The sequence below is a fragment of the Pyricularia grisea genome, assembly GCF_004355905.1.
Source record: "Pyricularia grisea strain NI907 chromosome Unknown Pyricularia_grisea_NI907_Scaffold_8, whole genome shotgun sequence".
Taxonomy (NCBI): Eukaryota; Fungi; Ascomycota; class Sordariomycetes; order Magnaporthales; family Pyriculariaceae; genus Pyricularia; species Pyricularia grisea.
This window is the reverse complement of record NW_022156721.1, coordinates 1760485-1783528: the sequence shown is the minus strand read 5'-3', so window position 1 is coordinate 1783528 and position 23044 is coordinate 1760485. Positions and strand designations below refer to the sequence as shown.

Genomic DNA, 23044 nt, shown 5'->3' with positions numbered 1-23044 from the left:
GAAATCAATAAGCAACCCTTGCAGGTAAAATTGCCTTCTTTGTGACAGGGTGTATTATCGACGGCCCACGCAGCACAAATAGATTTTGGTATTGACATATTGAATCTTTCCCCGAGATTCTGCAACGAAAATAAGAGGCGAAGTTCAATCAGTCGCCGGGGACAAGTTGGGGATATTGGCATGGACGGCAGCCGCCTAATATAATGTTCAGGCGCCCATTGTAATCCAAATCACGTGAATTGCATGCGAGGGCAGGCCACTACAGACATAGAGTTCTCCTATTCACGTATTTATCATCTGGCCTTTACCGTTCCAATGAGCCTAGCAAACAATGCATTCGCTCTACGGTAATGGTACGTTCGCTGGTCTATGGGTATGGCACACCAATTGATAGTTGTCTGAATTTCAAATGGCCAGCACATGTGTGTGGAGTCTACTGCAAGGAAAATTATCGTCAGCACATGCAGGACTACCCCGCTTTCTTCCCGTGCATGAAGAATGGAGAACGTACTCAGTAAAGCGCCAATGCAGCCACAAGCGGCCAAGACTGTCAGTTGCTTTGAAGGCACGCCTTTTCCATGGTTATTGCCAAGGGGTTAAGATCGAACAGGCCTGTCGCGTAAGGATAGACAAGGCAAGTAGGCTTGATTGTCTAAGGCTGTGAACGCCTGACAGGGGGTAATTTTCCATTTAGCCACATGGTTTCCAGTTCCGTAGTGACCCCAATCTGGACTTGCTTTCGCGAGGGGAAAATGTCGGGTGACGTATGCAAATGCGACTAACCAAATGGTCCAGAGAACTATGGGGGGGATACATGGTTGCAGTTGCTGCCAACACTACCATTCTGCATTAGTAGATGTTCGGTACAAGGGCTGGAAAATAATACGAAATGGGTTCCTAATTCAGCAATGCAGCCTTCCTGCGCAGCGCTGTTGGTATTTTAGGTTTTATTAGCCTAAAGACGCGAATAAGCACACCAACATTACCACAGGTGCGCCCAGGTTCCAGGTCGAGGTATGACCCATAGTATCCCTAATGCCCGGGTGGCTTAGATCAATCTGCAGTCGAAGCCTTATAAGTAAACTTCGGTGCGTGAGCCCAAATGCTTCCCCAGCTCTCATTTGCATCAGGTATCACATAGGAAGCGCTCCTTATTGGCCCCAAACAAGGGTCGCTTTACACTGCCTTTAGTGCAAACCTGCCACACACCTTAATGTATTGTCTGATCACATTTTTTCCAAACTGGAGGAGGAATTACTCTATAGGCCAAAGGTTTTCCGGGGAATATTGGGAGTTTACTCCTGGAAATAGTACCCGAGCCTCCTACCACTTCTATCCTAATCCCAGTTCCCCTCTGCATTCTCGAACCCCTCCATGCTACTGTTTTCTCAAAAACAGGCCCCTGGAAGACACCGCCCTCATCCGTCACCTTCAATTGACACTTATATCAACTCCCATTTAGCAATTTCTGGATGGCATCATGGAAGCTCGAAAAAATAAGAACCCAGCGCCCATGCTCAACTTTACCGCTACTCACAACGTTGGGAGTAACCCCAGAATAGTTTTACACTTGGGCTACCCCGGGGGTTTGATCCTGCAACTGTTGCTGCGCACAGATTTCACTCTGTCAAGTCACTTTCGAATTCTTTTGCGTCATCTTTATCATCCCCGTCGTCATTATTACAGTCATTGTCTTCCGTTGATTACACAAATGCAAAATGGTGACAGTGGAAGTGAAGTGTATGGATTGGAGCAATCCGATCTAAGCGACAGACTGCGGGGTCTCAACATCGCATGCTGACAAGTGGGTGTTTTGGGAAAGGAGGTAAAAGGTGGGGCAAGCATCCGCGGCACAACGTTGGCAGCGAAAAATCAGACGAAGAGCAAGCAGTTCAACAGTAACGTTAACGCTAAAATTCTTAGCCAACCACTGTGTGCGGCATGGAGATAGTACCTGACACATTATTCGTCCTCAACCCAAGCGAAACCGAGCCTTTGACACAAGCGGCAAGATTACAACAGCAATGCACATGTGAAACATTCTTCAAAAGGCTATCATCCGCCCCGGGGTAATAATTCGCTGAGCATTGTGCTGAACAGCGTCGAAGCGCATAAACCGGCAACTCTCGCTTTCCAAATGGTTGATAATCGCAGCAAGGGTTGGAGACTCTTTATTGCAGTGGCGATTAGGACAGTGGTAAATATCCTGCCGGTGCTTTGGTGACTCGAGATGTTGGTTTAATGATTCGAGCTTCTTGAAGCTTCGGTGGCAAAAGTAGCAATCAAACCCGTTGGAATCGGCGTTCCAAGCCTTCTGTGTGGCCTCGTAGGTATCAGTGTCTTGCCACTTAAGAAGCTTGTTGGTAAGGATGCTGTTGGGATCACGGCGTTGGATTTCATCGTGGAGCTTTGCTCGGTCAATGGGGGCGTTTAGGCAGGATCCGCGCTCCAGGTGATGGATCAACCCTGTTGCGTTGGTACGCCTCGTCTTGCAGAAAGGGCAGGCTAGATCCGCTTTGCGATGACTGCTACCATTAAGGTGCTATATGCGGTAGTTAGTCCAACTGCTTTGCCCTCAATATTTGTGGTACGTACATTTTTTATGCTATTCTCGTCTTGGAAATACCGATCATGAAGATCACAGTAGAAGTGCTTGCTAATCTCGTGGTCGCGGAGGTTTTCTTCTTTAGAGAACGCATCGGAACAATCATCACATTCGTACTCCGACTCATCCGACTCAGCCCAATGATCTAGGGCGTCCATGTGCTGATTCACAGCTTGCTGTGTTGCGAAATAGCGATCACAATCGTTGCATTCGAACTGCGGTTGTTCGTGGCCCGTAGCGTTCATATGCTGCTCGCGGGAGTGCCAGCCTGCGGGAAACTCGCGCCAACACGTGCCACAAGTGAAGGTCATTGTGTCGATCACAGAACTCAAAGCACTGCCGTAGCACTTAAGAGCGGTTCGATTCCTAAGATTTTTTGGACAAGAAAATTAAAAAATAAGGGTTAGATTGATTGGTGATTAGAGGTTTTATGTGAGCAATCGCATGTCGAAGGTAGCAATGAGCTGCCAAAGCAAGTTGGCGGCAGGCGAGGTTGTATGGGCAGGATGATAAATCACGTTACTCCGGTTGGGGCATGAATCGGACTGGTATTGAACTTCTAGGGCTAGGCTGCCGGCTAATGGCCTGCCAACACAAGGCGAATTTGTGATAGTAACGGAATTCTTGACAGCACTTGACATGGCCCTACAATGCCCACTCTGGCAATATAGGGCTACAAACGAACAGTCTTTCGGAATAATTCTTAGTATGAAATTTAGTTCTACTTTAATCACAAGTCTCTTGTTTGGCAATTTTTGTCAACCTTGCGCAAGCCAAAATCGTCTCATAGCTGAATCACACACGTTGTGCCAAGCAACCATTCGTCATAATTTCCACTGCCAAGGGGGAGTTGCGAATGACACCCCAATCACTTACTATTCCCCAGTAAAAAACGCTAACTACGCCAATTAACGCTGCAAGGCCAGCCAATCGGATTGTGCACTTTCTCCCCGCCCGCCTATGGAGGGCTCCTAAATGCCTGTCAAAGCTTGCACCTCCACAGAACTGACAACGTGATTTGGTACTCCGTCAAGATAGCCCTGCATACAATCCCACTCTTTGAGCCACTTATCCCAGTTAGAAGGTCGTCCATCACGAGGCCCCTCTATCACCCGCGGCACGCTACTATGTACGGCAAAATGCGGGGTCCAGCGTCGCATGGTGATGCGTGGCGAAATAAAGCGGAGGCTGACTATCTATCCATGAGGGTTGCATAATGAACCATTTTCTCTCCTCGAAACGCAGGTCATGGAATGAAGGGGCGCAAAGCAGACCTCATAGACCTGATATCCCACACACACATGGAATTGATAGCATTTTATGTATGGTTGAACTAGGAACTCACTTCGTATCAATTTCTAGCCCTGGTTCTGGACGTCTATGAGTCTACACTTGGCGCAGCCAAAGTAGTGTTGCAGATTACAGGCAGGACACACAAGTTGAGAGGATTAGATTACAGAGACTGCCAATTCCAAGCCGGATGCCTGAAGTTGTCTGTCAGCTTGCTCCGGATGATTTCCGGCAGCCGGCCGTGCGACTGTGGCTTCTTCGTCCCACCCGTCGAGATTTATGGGTCCAATCCACATATGAACCAACAAAATCGTTCTTTAAATTTGCCTAGCTAGATCACCACCTTCTTACCCCGCGCTGCATGTTATTATACTTCCATTCCCCCGCGAATCGCTTGTATCGACTTGATTAAAGCTCAATGTTCCCGCCTTACTTACTCCTGAAAGTAACCAACCGCGGAGAGTTTGAGTAATTGATACTGTACACCCTGCACCGCATCGCCGAATTTACGTCGAACGAAAATGTGTGATCCACCAAGTAGTAGTAATAGTAGTATTATTTAACGCCGGGCTCGGCCCGGCTTGTTAGCCGGCCGTTAGCAACCTCCCGAGGGGTATCTCGGCGCGCATTCTATCTCCTTTATTTACACAGGGGGAAAGCAAGGAGGGCAGAGGCGGGTCGTGCCTGACCGGGTTCGGGCCCGGTCCTGTTTAGGGGGGTTAGTTCACTAACGCGACCCCGTACCTAAGGTGCACGGAGGGCTCGTCTGACGGTTTGTGCCGTAAAATATGGGTAAAAAGGCAATAAATCTATTCTTCGTCTAAATTCGAATCGCTTACAATCGGTATTCCTAAGCGTAAAATGCGTTCGTGGCGCGCGGGGCGCTGGCGGGCCGCTTTGGAACGGGCGTTAAAATAATTGGTGGCTATCGAAAACGCCTTAAAGCTTTTCGGTTACCCGGAATTTGTTTGGAAGAATTTGCGGCGTTAGGCGCGGTTTGGCGGCCCGACCGGCCGGTCGTTATTAAACTACGGCCAGTTTTTCCATACCGCCCGCAAATGGCGGTAATATACCGGGTATTTAGGGAAGGTCCGTTTCCAATACCAGGCATACGAAATGTTTGCATCCTGGTAATTAAAACGGTTATAGTAGGTTTTAAAATCGCCGTAGCCGGTCCTTATGGCCAAATAATGGCCCAATAGGGGTTTTGGCAAACGCAATTTTTCGGGCTCCTTTTTCGGTATATATTGGAATTTCTATTCCTTATATACGGGGGACCGTTTACAAAGTTTTTTACGCTACCAATTCTTTTTTATATTCGAAAAAATGGTTTTAAAGACCGTACCGGTACCGTTATACGTGGTTTACTAAATTTTCGGGTTTGGGTCCGGCGGTCCGGCGGAACCGGTTTTGGCCAATTCGTTAGCCCGGTCGTTTCCCGGGATTCCCTGGTGCCCAGGGCATTAACGGACCCGAACCTCGGTGCCCTGTTTTCGAAGTAAATCGATAAAATTATGGAATTTCAAAAAAGCCCATTGGGATAAACGCGGCGCGTCGCTTTTAAAACCCCAAATAACCGAAGTGCTGTCCACACAAATCCAGATGCGGGCGCCTGGCTGGGCCCTAGCTACCGCCTATAGCCCTTTTAGGGCGTTAATCGCCTCGGCGTCGAAAATATGGCTTTCCGGCGTAATAGATACGGATTCTGCGGCAAATTCCAGGCCCGCCCTAAAAACGGCCCATCCGTACCCTATTTGGACGCAGTTATTTTCGTATTTTTCCGAACCATCCGTATATACCACGATATCGTCAAGTGATACCATGTCCAGCCATTCCATAAAGCGGCGGGCCGCTTCCTTTTTTGGGACTCCTCCGGTGGGGTCAATGCGAGAATGCGGGGCATTGCGAGGTGCGCGCAACTCTAATCTCCGGATCCGCGGGAGGAGTTGTGCAGCCGTTTGCAGGGTCGTGGCCGGCTGGCCTGGGTTACGGGCACGAGGTATTTCACGCAAGCGGCTGACAAGGGGGTGCCCCTTGTCCGCGAGCCTCAGTCGGGCGCCGTATTTTAGGCGGGTGTGGGCCAGCGCGACGCGGGCCGAGGGTAATCCTGCGTCCCTGAGAACAGTGGACGAGGGGGTGGTTTTATACGCCGGGAGGATGGCCCGTGCCGCTAAGACCAGCGTTTTATTCAGTGCTTTAAGGAGTCCTCTTTGTTTGTGCGCTGGGTTGTACCATGCCTCGGCTGCGTAGGTGGCCGAGGAGCCCACGCATGCCACCGCTGCCTTGCGAAGTGCAGCCGCAGGCGGTCCGTATCTTACTGCCCCAAAGCCTTTGAGGTGGGCAGCGACTGCCATTGCTTTGGCAGCTCTTTCGACCACGTGGCGGCGCCCGTCAAGCCGCCGGCTGAACCAAAAACCAAGCCAACGTATGCCCGGGTAACGTTCGGCCCCGGAGGCGCTTTGTCCGCGTCGACCGCCCGGTAATGGGACCGGGGTAACCGTTCTACCATTAATCCGGATTTCAGGGTTGCGACCGTGCCTTTTCTTAGTGATATGAATTACCTCTGTCTTTTCCGCTGCAAAATGGATCTACTTTTCCGCCGCAATTTCGTGCATATCCCGGAATTTATTTTCCAGCCAACGTACGTTCTCCTCCAACGACGGTGACGATTTCTATGTAAGTACGTCGTTTGCGTATGCCAGCCGCCATTTCGCACCATTTTTAACGAGGTACGCCAAATATAGCATGTACAGGATCGGGGAAAGGGGAGACCCTTGCGGGGTGCCATACCCAAGCCGTTTAAAGCCCGTGGTCGTGCCCTCCAGCCGGACTCGGGCCTGGCGGTCGCCTAAAAAATTAATCACGAACCTAAGGAGCATTTTACTAAACCCGAAGCTCCGCATTTTCCGTATTAATCGCCCATGGAGAAGGGCGTCGAAGGCGCCTTGGACGTCGCATGCGACAAGGGTAATTTCCTCCCCGCGAGCTAAAGCCTGCTCGATATCGTGGGCGAGGGCACAAACCAGATCCGTCGCCGATCGCTTGGGTAGGGCACCGCCGTGGGTGCAGCTAAGGAGCCCGTTGTCGTGTATGGCCCAAGCTATACGGCGTGCAACGAGCCTTTCGAGGCCTTTTCCGATACAGGAAAGGAGGGCTATAAGCCGCCAACATCGAACGCTGCTCCGGTCTTTTTTCCCCGTTTTCGGTAGCATCGCGACTTCGACCTTCTTCCAAGGCGCTGGGAAATGCCCGAGTTCCAGGCAACGTTGGTAAAGCCTGCGCACCGGCTCAGCCAACGAAGCCCATCCGGCTTTCAATAGCCGGACGGTAATTCCGTCGATGCCCGGGGACGTGCTCGTAACCCCAATGCAGGAGCGCTCCTCCTCTTCCGCACTAACCTGGGTGTCCCAAGGGATTTTAGCCTCGTCCGCCGACCAGGCCTCCAAGGGGTCTCCCTGCAGGTCATCCTCCGCCGAAAATAGGCCAAGCACCTCCCGTTGCAGTGCTTCCGCTAAGCACCTCCCGTTGCAGTGCTTCCGCTTTTGCTAAGGGCTCGCTCACTTGCTCGCCGTTAATAACCAGCGGCGGGGACCGGAGGCGTGGCCCGGCTCCCAGCCAGCCCACCATGTTCCACAAATCCTTATCGTCGCGCAGTTGGTCAATCCAGTGCCTCCAATACTCCCGCTTCGCGGCCCGCACCCCTTTCGTATAAGCTTTCTCCTCGGCAGAGGCGTCTGCCCTATTTACAGCGCTCCGTTTAACCCGCTGAAATTCGGCACAGAGCCGCTGGCAGTTTTCGGTCCACCAGGGAGCCGAGCTGCCCCTTTTTCCCGCCGGCGTACCCACGACCCACGTCACTTGCTCCCATAAAGTTGTAAATTCAGCTACCCACGCGTCCAATACGTAGCCATCGACCGCGGATCCCGGGTCCGGCATGTCTTGCATGCCAAAAGCAAGTAGCTCCGCGAACTTTGGTAGCCGGTCGTCCCTAACCGAAACGTTAACCGCCTTTGGGCGCGGGGCGCCGCGCGTCCGCAACGTGGTATAAAAAAATTCGTGGTCGGAACCTATATAAAGACTGCTATCAACCACACTTATTGTGCTGGGAAGGTTAGAAAAAACCATATCCAGCAAACCCCCGTCGCGGTGGGTGGGTACGCCGATATTTCCTGTAAAATGCATGCCCTGGGCTTGCGCCCATGCCGTCAGTTAATCCCCTCCGCGTGCGTTTGTGCGGCCTGGCTGGTATGCAGCAGCCGCTACGTTAAAATCGCCGCCTAGCACCGTGGGTCCATTTGGCACGGTATTACATACCATTTCCAACGCGGCCTTAATACCCGGAGCCCTATATACGTTAACAAACAATATTCCGTTAATATCGAGCCAAAGTACTTCCCGCGTATTTTGGCCCTGCGGTAACCGTCGTTGTGCGGCCCCTAGGGCGGCCCCCTTTTTAACGTAGGTAAGCACCCGGGGCCGGAACCCAGTCATGGCTTCGTAAATGCTGGCGTGCCATTCGTCCACTGGCGCAAAAACATCATAACCCGGGTGCGTTTGTGTAATCGTCTTTAGCCCGCACCATAGCTCTTGGACGTTAACCAGGTCCACTTCTCTCTGGTGGCATAACTCCAACAGGCTCAAATGCACACCCGTCCTTTTGCCTACGTTGGCCCAAACTACGTCGAAACTTTCCCGTTACATAATACCGAACAAATATTTCGTTATATTAATCGATGGGTTGCTTCCAAATCTATCACATTAGCGGGGCAAGGTTCGGCAGCCGCTGCGTCCTCCTCCATTTCGGCTGCCCAAACGATTTCGTCGTGCACGCGTTCCTGTTCAACCTGCAGAAAATTGCGGATATCCGCCCCTGCCGCCTCGCATAGCCGCGCTCTTTTATTTAAAATACTCGATCGGGAATTCGAAGTTTGCAAATGCTGCGATAAAATACTTAGGACCGGAATTACAGGTACTGGCTCTCGGCGGGCCGCCTTAGCCCGGTCGTTAATAATTGCGGCACGGTTAGCACGTCCAATTTTACGAATCCCCTTTAATTTACGCTGTAAAAATCGTTCAAACTTCCCATTTACCACCAAAGGTCGGGCAGGGCAATTCTTATATCCGGATGGGAAATAGCCGTGGCAATTAACGCATTTGGGGGCTACCTTGCACGGCTCTTCCTTTATCGCATATTTTGCTTCACCACATATACCGCAACGCGCTTACCGTACGCAGCGACGTATTTCGCAATATCCCTGGCAACCATCGTAGTAATATGTAATTTTGCGTAACTTTTCAACCTTCCGCGCACGTTTCGACACTCCAAAAAGCTAAAAAAGCTTTACGGGTTAAAGGCAAGACACTATCCGCGTACCCTCAGCCGTATACGGGTCGTAACCATATTTGGAAATATGCCAATTAACTGGCTGCTAGCCTACTGCCACGGTAATCTCCTCCTGGATTACATCATATACGTCCTTTCTTCCGTCCAGGCAATTAAACGTTCGGGGCACTCCAAAAACGGCGTATATATGCCAAATTGTCGGGACAGTAACTTCCCGCGCGTCCAATACGTCCATAATGGCCTTAACTACGTTAGGGTTAAGGAGTTTTTGCCGTGTTTCCTCAGAGGCCACCGTAACACTCCAGCCCGTAGGGGTACGTTTGGCGTTTGGGATTTCACTATGTGGCACCGAGACCAATTCGGCCAATTTGGTGGTTACCGCGTATAGCTCCCTTGTCACCATCCGCAATTTGTCATTTACGCGGATCAGGATGCGGTTGGACTACTATTCTATCCAACGCTTCGGGGCTCGGGAGCGGTCCCGGCCCGATTGGGAGGGAGCTGCGGAGCTGTCAGGTGCATTGCCGGGCGTCGTACGTATCGGGTACGAACGCGTGGCCGGGGTTAAAATTCGCGTTAGGGCCGCCGCTGGTGGCGTGGCGGCTCGCTCGGCCCATGTGACCGATTTGTTAGTGGGCGTAAGACCTCTTCGAGCCAGCTGCCGACTGTTTCCACGTTTTCCAACTTCTGCTGCAGTATTTTGATGACCAAGGCCGGGAGGCTGGAGTACCTTCCGCGGCCGGCCGGCTCAGGCGCGTTAGCGGTGCGCGTATCGAAAGATACGTATTCCGACTCGGCCTGGCCCGGCGGCAAAACCTGCGGCGTACTCTGCGGGCGCGCGCGGCGGTTTGAGACCTCTGGTGAGGCCATGACGACCGGCGCCCGGAGGGCGAAAATTCTTCAGCTGTTAAGCTTATTGGTGTGTTTGGGTGTGAATCGCTAACAAAGGTGGGTCTGACCCATGAATGGTGGAGGATGCTTGGTATTGTACACTATGGTAGTAAACTGGGGAAGTGGGGTAGACCAGGATATGTAGTTGGTTTGGTTTCCTGGCTCCCCGAACGGGGCCATCTCGGGATCTGCCCGGTTATATGGGAGAAGGCGGACCCTTTTTTTTACCCTTCTTTTTTTTTTTGTGTAAATTACTAAATAAATAGTGTGCCAGAGTTCGACATTGTCCTAAAGGAAGAAAGCTATATAACCAAAACCAGATGGCTACCGAAAAAAAATTGAGCATATAGGGAATTCGGACGGTTGGTAGGTTAAGAAACCGCAGTTGGTATTTTAGGTTTAAATACCTGGCTTTTTTAGCCCCAAATTCAAAATAATAAAATATATTAAGGCTTCGTGTATCTGTTTAAAAACATTTTAAAGCGGCCTACATCTATGTTTCATTGCATTTAATTTGTGCCACACAAAACGCAAAAATCACACCACAATTCAATACTAAAATAAAAAAAATTCTAAAAAAACCCTGGGATTATAACCACATATTTGGGTAAATAAAACCCATTTTGTTTTATTTCGATAATACTTTACGTTACGTTTAATAGTTTAAATACCGATATTATCGTATAATTATTAAATTATACGTTTATTTACAGCTAATATTTTTAGCAAAAATAATTTACGGGATAAACCAAACAAATTTTATAATTTCGCCGTAATAAAAATATATTATATAATAAATATTATAATATCCAAAAATGGGGGCCACGTAGGAGGTTTTAAGATTAATTTTCTCGCGGGATTAATCAAATATCGGGCTAAAATGGTTCGATAGGTTTTTCCCGAATATGTAAAATTACCTAAAATCCAGTTAAAATGTATTATTTTTTGGGCCCTTAATAATTTGCGATACGAACGATTAAGGATCCAATAATTAACTGGGTATTAATATAATAACGAAATATAATAATTTCGCCGTTAAACATGCCTATATTTGGTTCGCACACCACGGCTAAATCGTTTCTAATATATATAATATTTAAGGTTTAATTAGGGGCTTAATTTAGGTTATTTATTTTCCCTAAACTATTTTACTCGTTTATTTTATTAAAATATAAAAAAAAAGCTTCGTATAACAACGATTTATTTCGTAATTTTTTGTATGTTTAACCAGCAAAACCCCGGAAAAATAAAATAAATACCCAATATTAACCCTATTCGCTAAATAATTAACCATAACGAAAACCTAATAAAGGAAATATAAGAATTGGGATAAAAACTTATATACGTCGGGACGAATATTTCGAAATGGATCCGGCCGAATCCGTCTTAAAGCTAAAAAGGGTAAGCGAAATCGTCGTATCCAACCAGTGGGCTGCTACGGGGCCTACCAGATTTTGCAGCTATTTATATATTTATACGGTTATTTTTTCTATTAGCTTTCCGGAATTAATAATTATTGGGTGGAAAAAAGGACCCAACGATCGGTAGATTCGGCGTTTACGTAAGCTATTTCCGTTAACGTGGCGTTCGTTTCGTCCTAGCGGAATCCTTATTTATTACGACGATTTATACGTCGTAATAATATTTCGAAAATTCGATCGATACCGAAAAATCGGTTCTGGGGATAGCCAGGCGCCCGGATTTGGATTTATATAAATAATACCTCGGTTATTTGGGGTTTTAAAGGCGACGCGCCGCGTTCGTTCCAATGGGCCTTTTTAAAATTCCATAACCTTATCGATTTATTCCGAAAATAAAATAGCAAAATTCGGGTCCGTTAATGCCCTGGGTACCAGGGAATTCCGGGAAACGACCGGGTTAACGCGTTGGCCAAGGCCGGTTCCGCCGGACCGCCAAACCCAAATCCAAAAGCTTAGCAAACCATATATAACGGTGCCGGTACGGTTTTTAAAACCATTTTTTCGAATATAGAAAATAATTGGTAACGTTAAAAACTTTGTAAACGGTCCCCCGAATTTAGGAAATGGAAATTTTAATATATACCGAAAAAGGAGCCCGAAAAATTACGTTTGCCAAAACCCCTATTGGCCCATTATTTGGCTATAAAGACCGGCCATAGTAATTTTAAAGCCTATTATAACCGTTTTAATTACTAGGTTATAAATATTTCGTATACCTGGTATTGGAAGCGGACCTCCCCTAAATACCCGGTATATTTCCGTTATTCGCGGGCGGTGTGGGAAAATTGGCCGTGGTTTAATAACGACCGGTCGGTCGGGCCGCCAAACCGCGCCCAACGCCGCAAATTTTTCCAAATAAGTTTCGGGTAACCGAAAGGTTTTTAGGCGTTTTCGATAGCCACCAATTATTTTAACGCCCGCCCCAAAACGGCCCGCCAACGCCCCGCGCGCTACGAACGCATTTTACGCTTAGGAATACCGGTCGTAAACGATTTAAATTCGGACGAAAAATAAATTTATTGCTTTTTAACCCATATTTTACGGTATAAACCGTTAAATAAACCTTCCGTACATTTTAAAATACGGTATCGCGTTAGTAAATTAACCCTTTAAACAGGACCGGGCCCGAACCCGGTTAGGTAATTTTTTTTTAATATCGCTATAAACCAATTCCAAAATAAAATTTTCGTCGATAGGTGCTAATAAATTAATTCCCGTGCTATATTTACCCTAGCCGTAATAAATATCCCCGGAATTATATTAACCCCAACCATAAAACCAAATATATTAACGATAGGAATATAGTATTTTAAATACGAAAATAATATTAATTACAGGTCCTATAGTATCGGTAATTTAATATATACAATACCAAAATATAGCATACAACGTCCGAATGGTAAGCCAGCCCAAATTACAATATTAAAAATATAAATATAACGGTCGCAAAATTTTAATATTTAGCAACCTTTTAAAATACCAACGAAAAAAATTAGGTCAAGCCTCGAAAATAATTTACCCAAAATGCGGAATTAAATTTATACGAATAAAGGTAAAAAACTTTTCCAAATAAATTAAAATACCCAGAAAATTCCAGCTAAAATCTAAAGGCTTAGGATAAGTTAAAATATTTGGCCAAAATGTAAACCCAAAATGATTTTTGCTACCAATAGGAAAATTAATCCTATATTATTTGGCAGTTTTTAACCTGCTAATTATTCGCTTTAAACTTTATTATAATTTTACCCCAGTTATTAAACCCCTTATTAAAACGTTTATATATTTTAATTTATTGTACGCCACTTTCGAAACAAATACCGATATTTTAATCGTAATATTAGTTTGCCATAATATTTTGGTTACTATCGAAATTAAAGCGATTTCGGATCTTTATTTTAAAAATATTATTGCCCAGCTTACGAAAAATTAAATCCTTTGTACCGCCCCCCGGGTTAATTTTAATTGCAATATTAGGGATAAAACCAACGCCTTACTAATAAATAAATTAATTATTTGTAAAAATACCTGGATAGATAAAGGTTAGATTTGGGGTTTAATCTTTACAGATTTCGTCTACGTTTTTAATCGGGTCGATTAACCCCATTAATTTCCAATTAACCCGATTTTTTTTTATTCGTACACCTGCCCCATCCGGCCAATTATAACGTTCCCATTAATTAACCCGATTTGGTTAAATTTACCATAAAAGTAAAAGGTTTATTCACCTACAAAAATTTTTAAATTACGTAATTAATCGGATTAAATTTCCCTATATAATTTTACCAGTTTAATCAACCATTCACACTAGTATAAATTGCGTATCTATTAAATAACCCAATTTCCAATCCATTCCACTAACGCGTAAAAGCCAGGTATGGTAAAATAATAATTGCAGAAAAAATAAATAATTGCTTTTATTAATTATAATTAATTGGCTATTAACGGCTATTAGTAATATATTAACCCCTTTTACCAAACATCGTTTCCAAAATGCTATTGCTCGGCGACCTAATATTAGTTAAATTACGTTTACCAAATAAACCCGTCCGCATATCTTTGCTCCCTCGTTACAAAATATAAACGCGTTATTTTCGGTAAAATAATCGGTATAATAATTAAAAATATTACCCCGATAACACCCCTAAAACAGGTAATTAATCGCAAAACGTCCAGTTTTCCCCATTTAGGCCTATCGTTCGTCTAATTCGCGAATATCCCCGGATTGGAAAACCCAGGGCTTGGGCCTAAGGCGGCTTTTGTTTGGAATTAATTGGAAGCGATTACTATATAATGCAAATATGCCTATAGCTTAGACTGCGGATAAATTTGGGCGACCTGGGTGCTAGGGATACTGCTTTATTTATGCCTCGACCTTGAACCGGGGCGAAGATGTGCTAATATTGGTGTGGTTACTGGTGCAATTGCTGTTTTAATTTTGCCCCCCCACTCTATTATTTTGGGCATGGTAGCGCCCGTTTAATTGGAACCCCACCCGCGCCTTTGCGGTTGCCGGGACACAGCGTAGAAGTGTAGGCGTGGGCTTCCAAGCTCACTCGTTAGGTAGCAGCTTTGGTAGCCGACTTATGTTTGCAATTTTACGGACCGTGTTATTAAAGAAAACGCGATAAAGTGGCGCGACGGGACCAACCCACTGTCGAAACCAAAGTCGGTCGGTCATTCAGCCTCTAGATTCTAGTATGCTGGACGATAAAGCCCCGCGCAAATTCGGGAGTCTAAGCCCTGACACTCAACATGAATCTTTCCAAGGTAAGCAACCACGGCGAATGAACTGGCGCGGATGAAAATAGTGATTAACGGCATACAGACGCTCCGACTGGCTCAATGGCGTCCGACTCTCATATCACAATCGCATTCGACGATCCGAACTGCTCGCAACCAACCGAGACTACCCCCGAGACGGTCACGGCCGTACCTGTGAATAGACCGATTGATAAAGCTGCTGAACATGCAGCTGTAGCGCTCGGTGCTTCTGCAAACCCCTCGACGCAAGCTGGCAGCTCGAAAGACGACGCTATCGATATTACAGACGACGAGAGCAAACTGCACACGCCAGCTCGATTCGTCCACGAAGGTCAGATCGTTTGCGCAGCGAATCAAGTCTCTACGCCGCCCGCTCAGCCAACCATCCTGGCCACCACGGAGGATTACAACGACGAACTCGATACTATTGAAAACTGGACGATCGACCGCAAACAGTGCATTGTTACGTTCGCGATGAAACGAACAGATGGAAGCAAGCGGTTGGTGCCTGAGTGCATAGTTCAAGCCCAAAATCAAAATAAGGTCCTGGCCTTTTGGGGAAAGTTCGAACAGCCACGAGAGACCACAACTAAATGCAGCACATACCGAATTTTCAAAATACTGGACCACGACTTTAAAGGCAAAATTATACGGGTACGAGTACAATGGGTTGGATACCTGGAAGAGCTTGCCACCTGGGAAAATGCGTCGAAATTGTTAAGCACCCTTGATAAGGATAGGGTAAAGGAATATCTAGAAAAAGTTCCAGTAGGGCCTAATATATCACGTATCCGCGAACTATTGGATAAACATTCGAAAACTGGAGTAACGCCTTCCAAACGCAGATCGTCTACGGCGAACCCGCCATCCAAGCGGCCCCGGGCTAAACCCACAAAAGCTGCAGGAAAAAAAGTAAGCACTGCTGTAAAATCTTCCTCCCATGCAATCCGCTAACAAATCTAGTCTCAAACTGGTCCAGCATCGATAAAGCACAGTCGTCCTCCGAAAAAGCCACCTGTAACTCCAACTTCAGCACCGGCTTCATCTCCGTCTCCGGCCCCGGGTCCAGGTTCAACTGGAATAGTGGCATATGACTTGCGCCCCAAGGACAAGATCATGGGCGGCCTTTCAGATTCTGACCTTTATCCACTGCAGCCCGGCGTATCTGGTAAGCAAGCATGGCTTACTGGCAGGATCATCACATCCTTCCTAAAGAACCTGGCCCTCCTCTGCGACATGGCGACTTTCGAAGTCGTAGAGCCCGGGTCATCTGACCGTTTGCTATCGAAAGACATTCGCAAATTTGCCGAGACCAACGGCGCCATGGTTGCCATCTGCTTTAACAGCCATTGGGTTTTGGTCATGATCTGGCCCTCGCGCCGTAAAGTCGGGATCTGGGACTCACTTCGGTCAAACAAGTCGGACAAGCCAACTGAGCCAGATAGGCCAATAATAAAGTACGTTGGATTTAACATCCAACGACTTTTGGGCATCGATCCACCAACATTTGAGCCCTCCGCCTCAGCCACTGCTTCCGGCTGGAAAATAAAGTGGGAGCCATGCCCACAGCAGCAATCTAACTTTGACTGTAGGATCTCCGTCCTGGTTGCAGCGCGCTTTTATGCAACCGGCCACGAAATGCCTTCTTCTTTGGCTTATAACCTGTAGCGGCGGCTACTGTTGGCCATCGCTTCAGGAAATGTGTTCTCGCTGCCGAAGATGGAGGAACTACCCGAATCCCTCCGCTCGCTGCCTGCAAAACCCGATATCAAACTAATTAAAACTCATATTCAGGGGCTACAAGATTTTCAAGCCCGCCAAATCGCTCGAGCATCCATTATCGAAGCCCTTCCCACCGCAATTTCTGTTATAAAAAGTCTAAAAGCCCAGGTGGCGGAAAAGTACATGCAGACGCGTTTTGTCGATTTTGAGGATTTGTATTTTAGACTCCATAACATCAGTCTCGATATTTACTCACAAAAGTTGGACGTGCCTTCCGATTTTCGATAGGCCCACCTTTGTATTATAGCAGCGTGTTTGCATGGTTAACAAAGCAATGTTTTCCTAATTCGATCGAGGCTTATTTAACGTTAGCACGCCCTTTATCCTTGGCAAAATCTGTTTCCACACAATTTATACGATCTTTACTTTTATAACTTTCTTCCCTACACAATTTAATTAAAACTTGCCTAGCACAAACTTAATAACCAAAGTGTTTGTTTGCTTGGGCGGCCGCCTGGCGCGGATATTAGCGATGAAGGGGTTTTTGCGGCGCATGTTGCGCGTTACGTCGATTGCGGAGTTGCAAGGACGACGCGACTTTTAATTCGACATGGATGGGCATATTAAAGTAGCAATTTATCGATAATAACAAAAAGATCGGGGCTGATTTGGGCTAAGGGCGAGGGCTGTGAGGGTGATTGACCCCATGCGCCGGCGCCTTCGAAGGCGGGTGGATGTTGCCAATTCTCCGGGTGCTAGCAGGGGTTGGCGGTTGAGGGAGTGCGAAACAAGCTTTAGATACAACCAAACCTGGAAATATCCCATTCCCTAACTTCACTTTTTTTTATCAGCGCAGAAATGGAGCTGTAGGATTTAAGTCTGCTAAGGAATGCGGTCCGTTGTCCCCAATTCTAATGTTGCCTTGCGTACCTCGTCGCTTTCGCTGGACCCGCAATTTCCCGCCCCAGGCCGGCCAATAGGGTTACGTATTTGCTCCAAGCCGAAAAAGTGGAAGGCCTTTTGCATAATTGAAAAAACGTAACCCTACGAGAAATAGCTCCTTCGTTGGTTAAAGATAAGGGAAAGTAATTGGCCTAAAGGAACGTATCATTCCGCACGTATAAGGCCAAAACACCATTGGATATCGGCTTAAAGCCGAAGAGCCAATATTGATCGTGGCTATAATGCGTGGCGGCGAGCCCATGGCTAGGGGCTTGTATTAAACTTTTTTTCTGGCGATGTTTGCATTCGCCAAATACCCGTATAAATTTGCTACGAAAGACGTTGTGAATATGGAAAACATTTTGTTAATCGATTCAGTTATTAACATAGGTAAAAGTATGATTAATTTCGTCGAGTATATCCGAGCTATGAACTTTAAAGCCAAAATTCTGCTCGTTGCAGGTGTAGTTTAGGCTGGTGCGATCGAGTTTGAGGTGGATGGAATTTCTGAAGGGGGTAGCCTTCGGCGGAAATTAGGGTGGCATGGAAACGTGGGCATTGTGGCGTTGCGGGTATCTGAAAACAAGTACACTGGTGTAAAGGGTATTAATACAGGGAACCGATTGTTCAATACCACGTATTGGCATTGAGAGGGTATTGGGGAAGCTGTTGCTTTTCAATTTTACAGCATTGATTGTAATTGGTATGCAGCTTGGAAAAGATGCATATCATACAATTTTAGTTTGCGTTTCCAAGTTCTTCGCATGTTTAAGTGGGGAATAATATGTGTAGGCTGCGGTGAACGCCTGACAATGTTTGCACCTTCACAGAACAGACAGCATGGTTTGGGAGGCTGACAATATAGCCCTGCAAATAAAATAAAGCCATTCTGAGCCATTTATCCCAGGCGGAAGGGGTCCATTACGTCCATTATTTCGGCGCGCCTATTTACGGGGCGGCGAATTGCGGGCGCCAGCAGGGCATGGCGCATGGCGATACGTGGCGAAATAATGCGGAGGTTACTCCGCAGTTTGCCGCCCAGGTCCTTAGAAAAAATGCGGGGACAAAATTAAATTAATCGCGGGAAAATACTTCACTTTTTGCGATTATTTCACCACGAAAAAAATATACAGCATAGCAAAAAGTCGGTTATCAGGACAAATTTGTTTTGGCTTTATTTTGGAGCTTGTTTTAAGAAAATAAAACCCAAGCTGATAAAGTTATGGCGTATTAAATGGGCAACGTTTTAAAGGAATGGTCGTGATTTGGCCTGTTGGCGGTTAATTTAATTTTGTTCCCCATTTGGTAGTTTAGCATGCAGCTACAGACCAGTATTCGAAATGTAGGAGGCCCTTTACGGGTGTCGATTAGTTTAGGATTGTGGGATTTGCCAGAGTTTTGGAAATAACACGTTTGATAGGCATAGTGATTTTACACAAATCGGGTGTAAAGTCCTTTTTTTTGCACCAGCTGGCCATACCCATTTGCTTAGGCAATTTTGCAGGTGCTGCCTTGACAGGAATATTGATTGGTGAGTTGCCAGGACATCGCAGGCAAACACAGCCAATATAACTAATTGCGAATAACCTGGTTCCACAAATCGAGAGGAACTTTAAATCGAAGTGAGTACGGCATTTAGTATTTAACAATTAGACCAGAAGTATGCGAAATAACTCGGTAACAGAATTTGTGGATCCGTATATCCTCCACATAATGCCTCACTAACGTAATTATAGCGTTTGGTCATTAGCAGCCCTCAACCCCACCCCCTAGTCTTGACCGCCATAAGCAGTTCAAAAACCAAATCAAACTGGCTAACAACATCCTGGTACTTAAACCGATCTAACAACTCATTACGTCGCTTTATAATATCAATTACGATGTCGCGCAGGAGCCTGTCGCTGCGGACCGACGTTCGGTAAACCTCCTGCACCGCCTCGAAGAAGTTTGGGTGGTTCCATTGCTTTTCGGCCTCGGCGCGAAACTTGCCCGCCGCTAGGACCTTGAGGTTACCGATTTGCAAGTACTCGGCCAAGGCGTAGACGTGGCAGTGCGTGAGGAGGAAGGTTTTGTCAAGCAGCGATTCGGCAAGGCTGATGGGCTCCGAGTCAGGGTTTTCGGTTGATGGTCCCGCTGGCTCGTCCATGGCGATTGACTTGCCCTTTTTCTTTTTCTTTTTCTTTTTGTCCTTTCTGGGCACGAGACGCTCTTCCAAGGGATTATGAACTTCGGGCTCTGCTGGAGGATCCTCGCGTTCGGCTGTAATATCGTCAGTCTCGGCAATTGCAGCGGCAGGAAACTCGAAATTCGTAGGTTTTTTCTTGATTTCGAATCCCCAGGCTGGGATTTTGTGCAAAGGCTCATAATCCGTCAGATAGAAGAAGTCGATTACAAGCTTGACCGCATCTGTGTTGTGATCGGACAGGTCTATGCAGGATGTGCGGTTTTCCTGGACAGTAGGTCAGTTTCAAACCTTGTCGAATTCTTATTCCGTGCATGCGTACCGTGCACTTACCTGCATGTCTGCTTTGAAACTAATTTCGAAGTATTTCGAGCGCGGGCACATAATCGCTTTGTGGACATGATAGGTATCGTGGCCGCAGACGATAGTTATGTCGGAGTAGTTTCCACTGATGCGAAGGCTTGAATGGTAAAGTCGCTGTTAGCTCGTTTTACGATTTGATGCTATCGTTGTGCTGACGCACCTTTTCAGTGAATCCCTTAAGGCCTGTTCTGGCGATGTATCCATTTTGGGCGTGGTTTATGCGTCCGTTAGAGTTGTGAGTATTGTTGGCCATTTGACCTTGTTAAAGACAAGTTTGAGAGCCGGTCGAGGACTTATTGGAAAACTGCGGTTGCCAAAATACAGCCATGTACCCTCCTTATTACCGGGTTAGGTGGCAGCGTTGGCCTATAAGCGTCGCACTGAACACATGCAGGCATTTGTTAGTGCGTGCAGCAAAATCTACGAAACCATTAGCATTGCGAAGCGGTTGCTGGGGAGTATATTATGGTCAAATTAAAAGTATAAGGACCCAGATTCTTGCCCGGCCGCAAAAAGTCCAATTGTTATCACGCGACGTCGACCCCGCTATTTGCCGCCCTAGCCCGCGAATCGGATTGCACTCTTGCTCCATGCCACAAAATGAAGGGCCTTCTGCATAATTGAGCAAATTTGTTTGTCTGATAGGTTGCATATGCTGCCTACTATTTGGTGTGTACGTTGGACGTTTTGCACTTTGGGGGTGGGGTGGTGGGGTTAAAGTGGCTTAAATTTTAAAAGAATTAGGTCGGAGAAAGTGCCCATTGCGTGACCTTTTTTTTTATTGCCTTAATTATTCCAAAATAGCGCGCGTCGTGTTGGGCCTTGATGCGGAGTCCAACGGAACCAGGTTTCTTTTGACGCTTTTGAGCGTTGTTTTGCCTTTTGCAGCCGCCTTTTCAGCCCTTGACATCTCCCGCCAGACGCTATTCCTGTAAAAAATAGACAAAAAGCGCAATATGGCGATAACCTTTCCAGATGTCGCATACGGGCGTTAGCCAAGGCTGGTGGAGCTGCTTGATCCGGGAAAATATTAACGTTGCGTACCCCCTGTTCGGCACCCCCCCTGTTCGGCACCCTGAAAATCTAACAACGAAATGCCTACTTTTATAAGCTGATTTAAATATAAAATTATCAACGGACAAAAATACAATCGTTTTCACGCTTCTCCGGTTCATTAACCTCTTCTTCATCAGCTAAAGGTTCCAAATTTTCTATATCCTTTTCCTGCAATCCAATAATGTTCTGTTTGTTAACCAAAAGCTCGTTTGGATCCGGAACCACCCTCCTCCTTTTAACCGGCCGTATTGCCTCCAATTGTGCTTCCAATAAGCTGATTTTTTGCTGGGCGCTAGCCAAAAGGGTATCTTTAGCTTCGAAGCTTTTTTGGACTTTTGCAAATAAAAGACGTAAAGTAGCGTTGGTTTTGTTGGATTGGGAAAGTTTTTGCAGTTGAAATCGGACATCTCGGGTCGTTTTAGGGGTTTTCCAAATAAGTAAAGACGGGTCGTTAATTTTTTGGGCTGGGCTTTCCGGTGTTTTATCCCTTTGCAAACCGTTGTTTTTATCTTTTATAACGTTGGCATTGCTATTTTCTAACAAAAAAGGGCTTAAAAGTGGTTTAACCAAGTTTACCGGCCATAACCCCGTTGTACGCCAACCAGATTGAATGGTTTTTGCTATAAATGCTTTTAATCTGGCTTTTCGATAACAAAGTAGGAAATTTCGTTTTCCAATAATTGTTAAACAGCAAAATTGGCTAACAAATCCAAGTTGACGTCGATAAGCTTCTTTTAACGGCCCAAAAACCGATAGATCCAATGGTTGGAGAACGTGTAACGAATAAGGGGGTAAATATAGGAGTTAAATATTGTTTTGCAAGCAAAGAAGCATAAATTCGTCCGTTATATGTGATCCATGGCCATCCAAAACTAATAACCGCTTTTCAGGGGTTAAAGGTTGGGTATACGGAATAAACACTTTTTTTAACCATTCGATAGCCGTTTCGTTATTTGTCCACCCGTTTTCGGTTGCGTGAAATTTCCAATTATCGAAAAGGCTTAAATCCGTCGGAAACCATTGTTGTTGTACGTTTTTTCCCTTAAATATAACAAGGGGAGGGAGGGCAACGCCCGTAGCCGATATACATTCGATTATAGTCGTCCAACCCCGCGTTCCGGGCTCTTTCCGTTGCAACGGCCGGATCCCGTTAAGCCCTAATACCAGGCCGTTAGATCCTTTACCTTCCATTATACCGGTTTCGTCCATATTCCAACGGTTTTCCGGTTTAATAGCGTTAATAACCGGGTTCGTAATATAAAACCACCAAGATTTAATTACCTCCGTAGTAGCGCCATTAACCCGGGCGTTATCTATTCGACGGGGCCTTTGGGTCTTAAGGATTGGATAACGAGCCAAAAAACGAGTTATCCAACGTTTTCCAAGGCCTTTTGTCTCTCCGGCGGCTTGAAAAATTCGTTCGGCAAAAAAGCGTAATTCTTGATGCGTTGGCGGAAGCCCTAAAGCTGTTTGGGTAAGTACCCAATCAGCCAAATGCTTTTCCTATTCCGTAAAAAGCCTTTGAAAAGGGCTTTGTGCTTTTTTATAAGCTTGAGAACCTTTAAGTCGACTTTGAAGTGTAGACCTAGGTATTCCCCATTTTCGGGAGGTTTTTGCAATTGGATTGCCATTATTGACGTCGTTAATTGCAGATATAAGCTGTTTTTCAGTATATTGCTTCATTGGAAAATGGAGAATCAAGATTAGAAAAAAGTAAATCCAAAAGTGAAAGATTCATCGAGATATTTATAATAGAAGTTGGAGGATAAAAATAAAAGTGTTGTTATTTTTGGGTGCCGAACAGGGGGGGTGCCGAACAGGGGGTACGCAACGTTACCCTGTCCTCGAAGCGCTCTCTTCGCACCTTACCATGGTCGACTTTTTGGCATTGTGCCGGTTATGCAAAG

At 46.3% G+C, this 23044-nt stretch overlaps 4 protein-coding genes across 4 annotated transcripts; 1 reads left to right on the top strand and 3 right to left on the bottom strand.

Moving 5' to 3' along the window:
• Positions 1 to 2044: 2044 nt before the first annotated feature.
• On the bottom strand, positions 2045 to 2916 carry PgNI_12178 (uncharacterized protein; the record flags this gene model as incomplete). Its single annotated transcript, XM_031132133.1, has 2 exons — positions 2045 to 2542; positions 2596 to 2916. 2 exons carry the CDS (start codon positions 2914 to 2916, stop codon positions 2045 to 2047), a joined length of 819 nt encoding a protein of 272 aa, XP_030977063.1.
• Positions 2917 to 14685: 11769 nt separating this feature from the next.
• Positions 14686 to 16827, top strand: PgNI_12177 (uncharacterized protein). Its single transcript, XM_031132132.1, has 3 exons — positions 14686 to 14878; positions 14937 to 15784; positions 15836 to 16827. Exons 1-3 carry the CDS (start codon positions 14809 to 14811, stop codon positions 16538 to 16540), a joined length of 1623 nt encoding a protein of 540 aa, XP_030977093.1. The 5' UTR covers positions 14686 to 14808; the 3' UTR covers positions 16541 to 16827.
• Positions 16828 to 17476: 649 nt separating this feature from the next.
• On the bottom strand, positions 17477 to 17620 carry PgNI_12176 (uncharacterized protein; the record flags this gene model as incomplete). Its single annotated transcript, XM_031132131.1, has 1 exon — positions 17477 to 17620. The coding sequence occupies one exon, from the start codon at positions 17618 to 17620 to the stop codon at positions 17477 to 17479; it is 144 nt and encodes a 47-aa protein (XP_030977092.1).
• A 1672-nt stretch (positions 17621 to 19292) lies between these two features.
• Positions 19293 to 20285, bottom strand: PgNI_12175 (uncharacterized protein; the record flags this gene model as incomplete). The annotated part of the gene is made up of 3 exons (XM_031132130.1): positions 19293 to 19985; positions 20052 to 20178; positions 20242 to 20285. The coding sequence occupies 3 exons, from the start codon at positions 20283 to 20285 to the stop codon at positions 19293 to 19295; spliced, it is 864 nt and encodes a 287-aa protein (XP_030977091.1).
• Positions 20286 to 23044: the final 2759 nt, after the last annotated feature.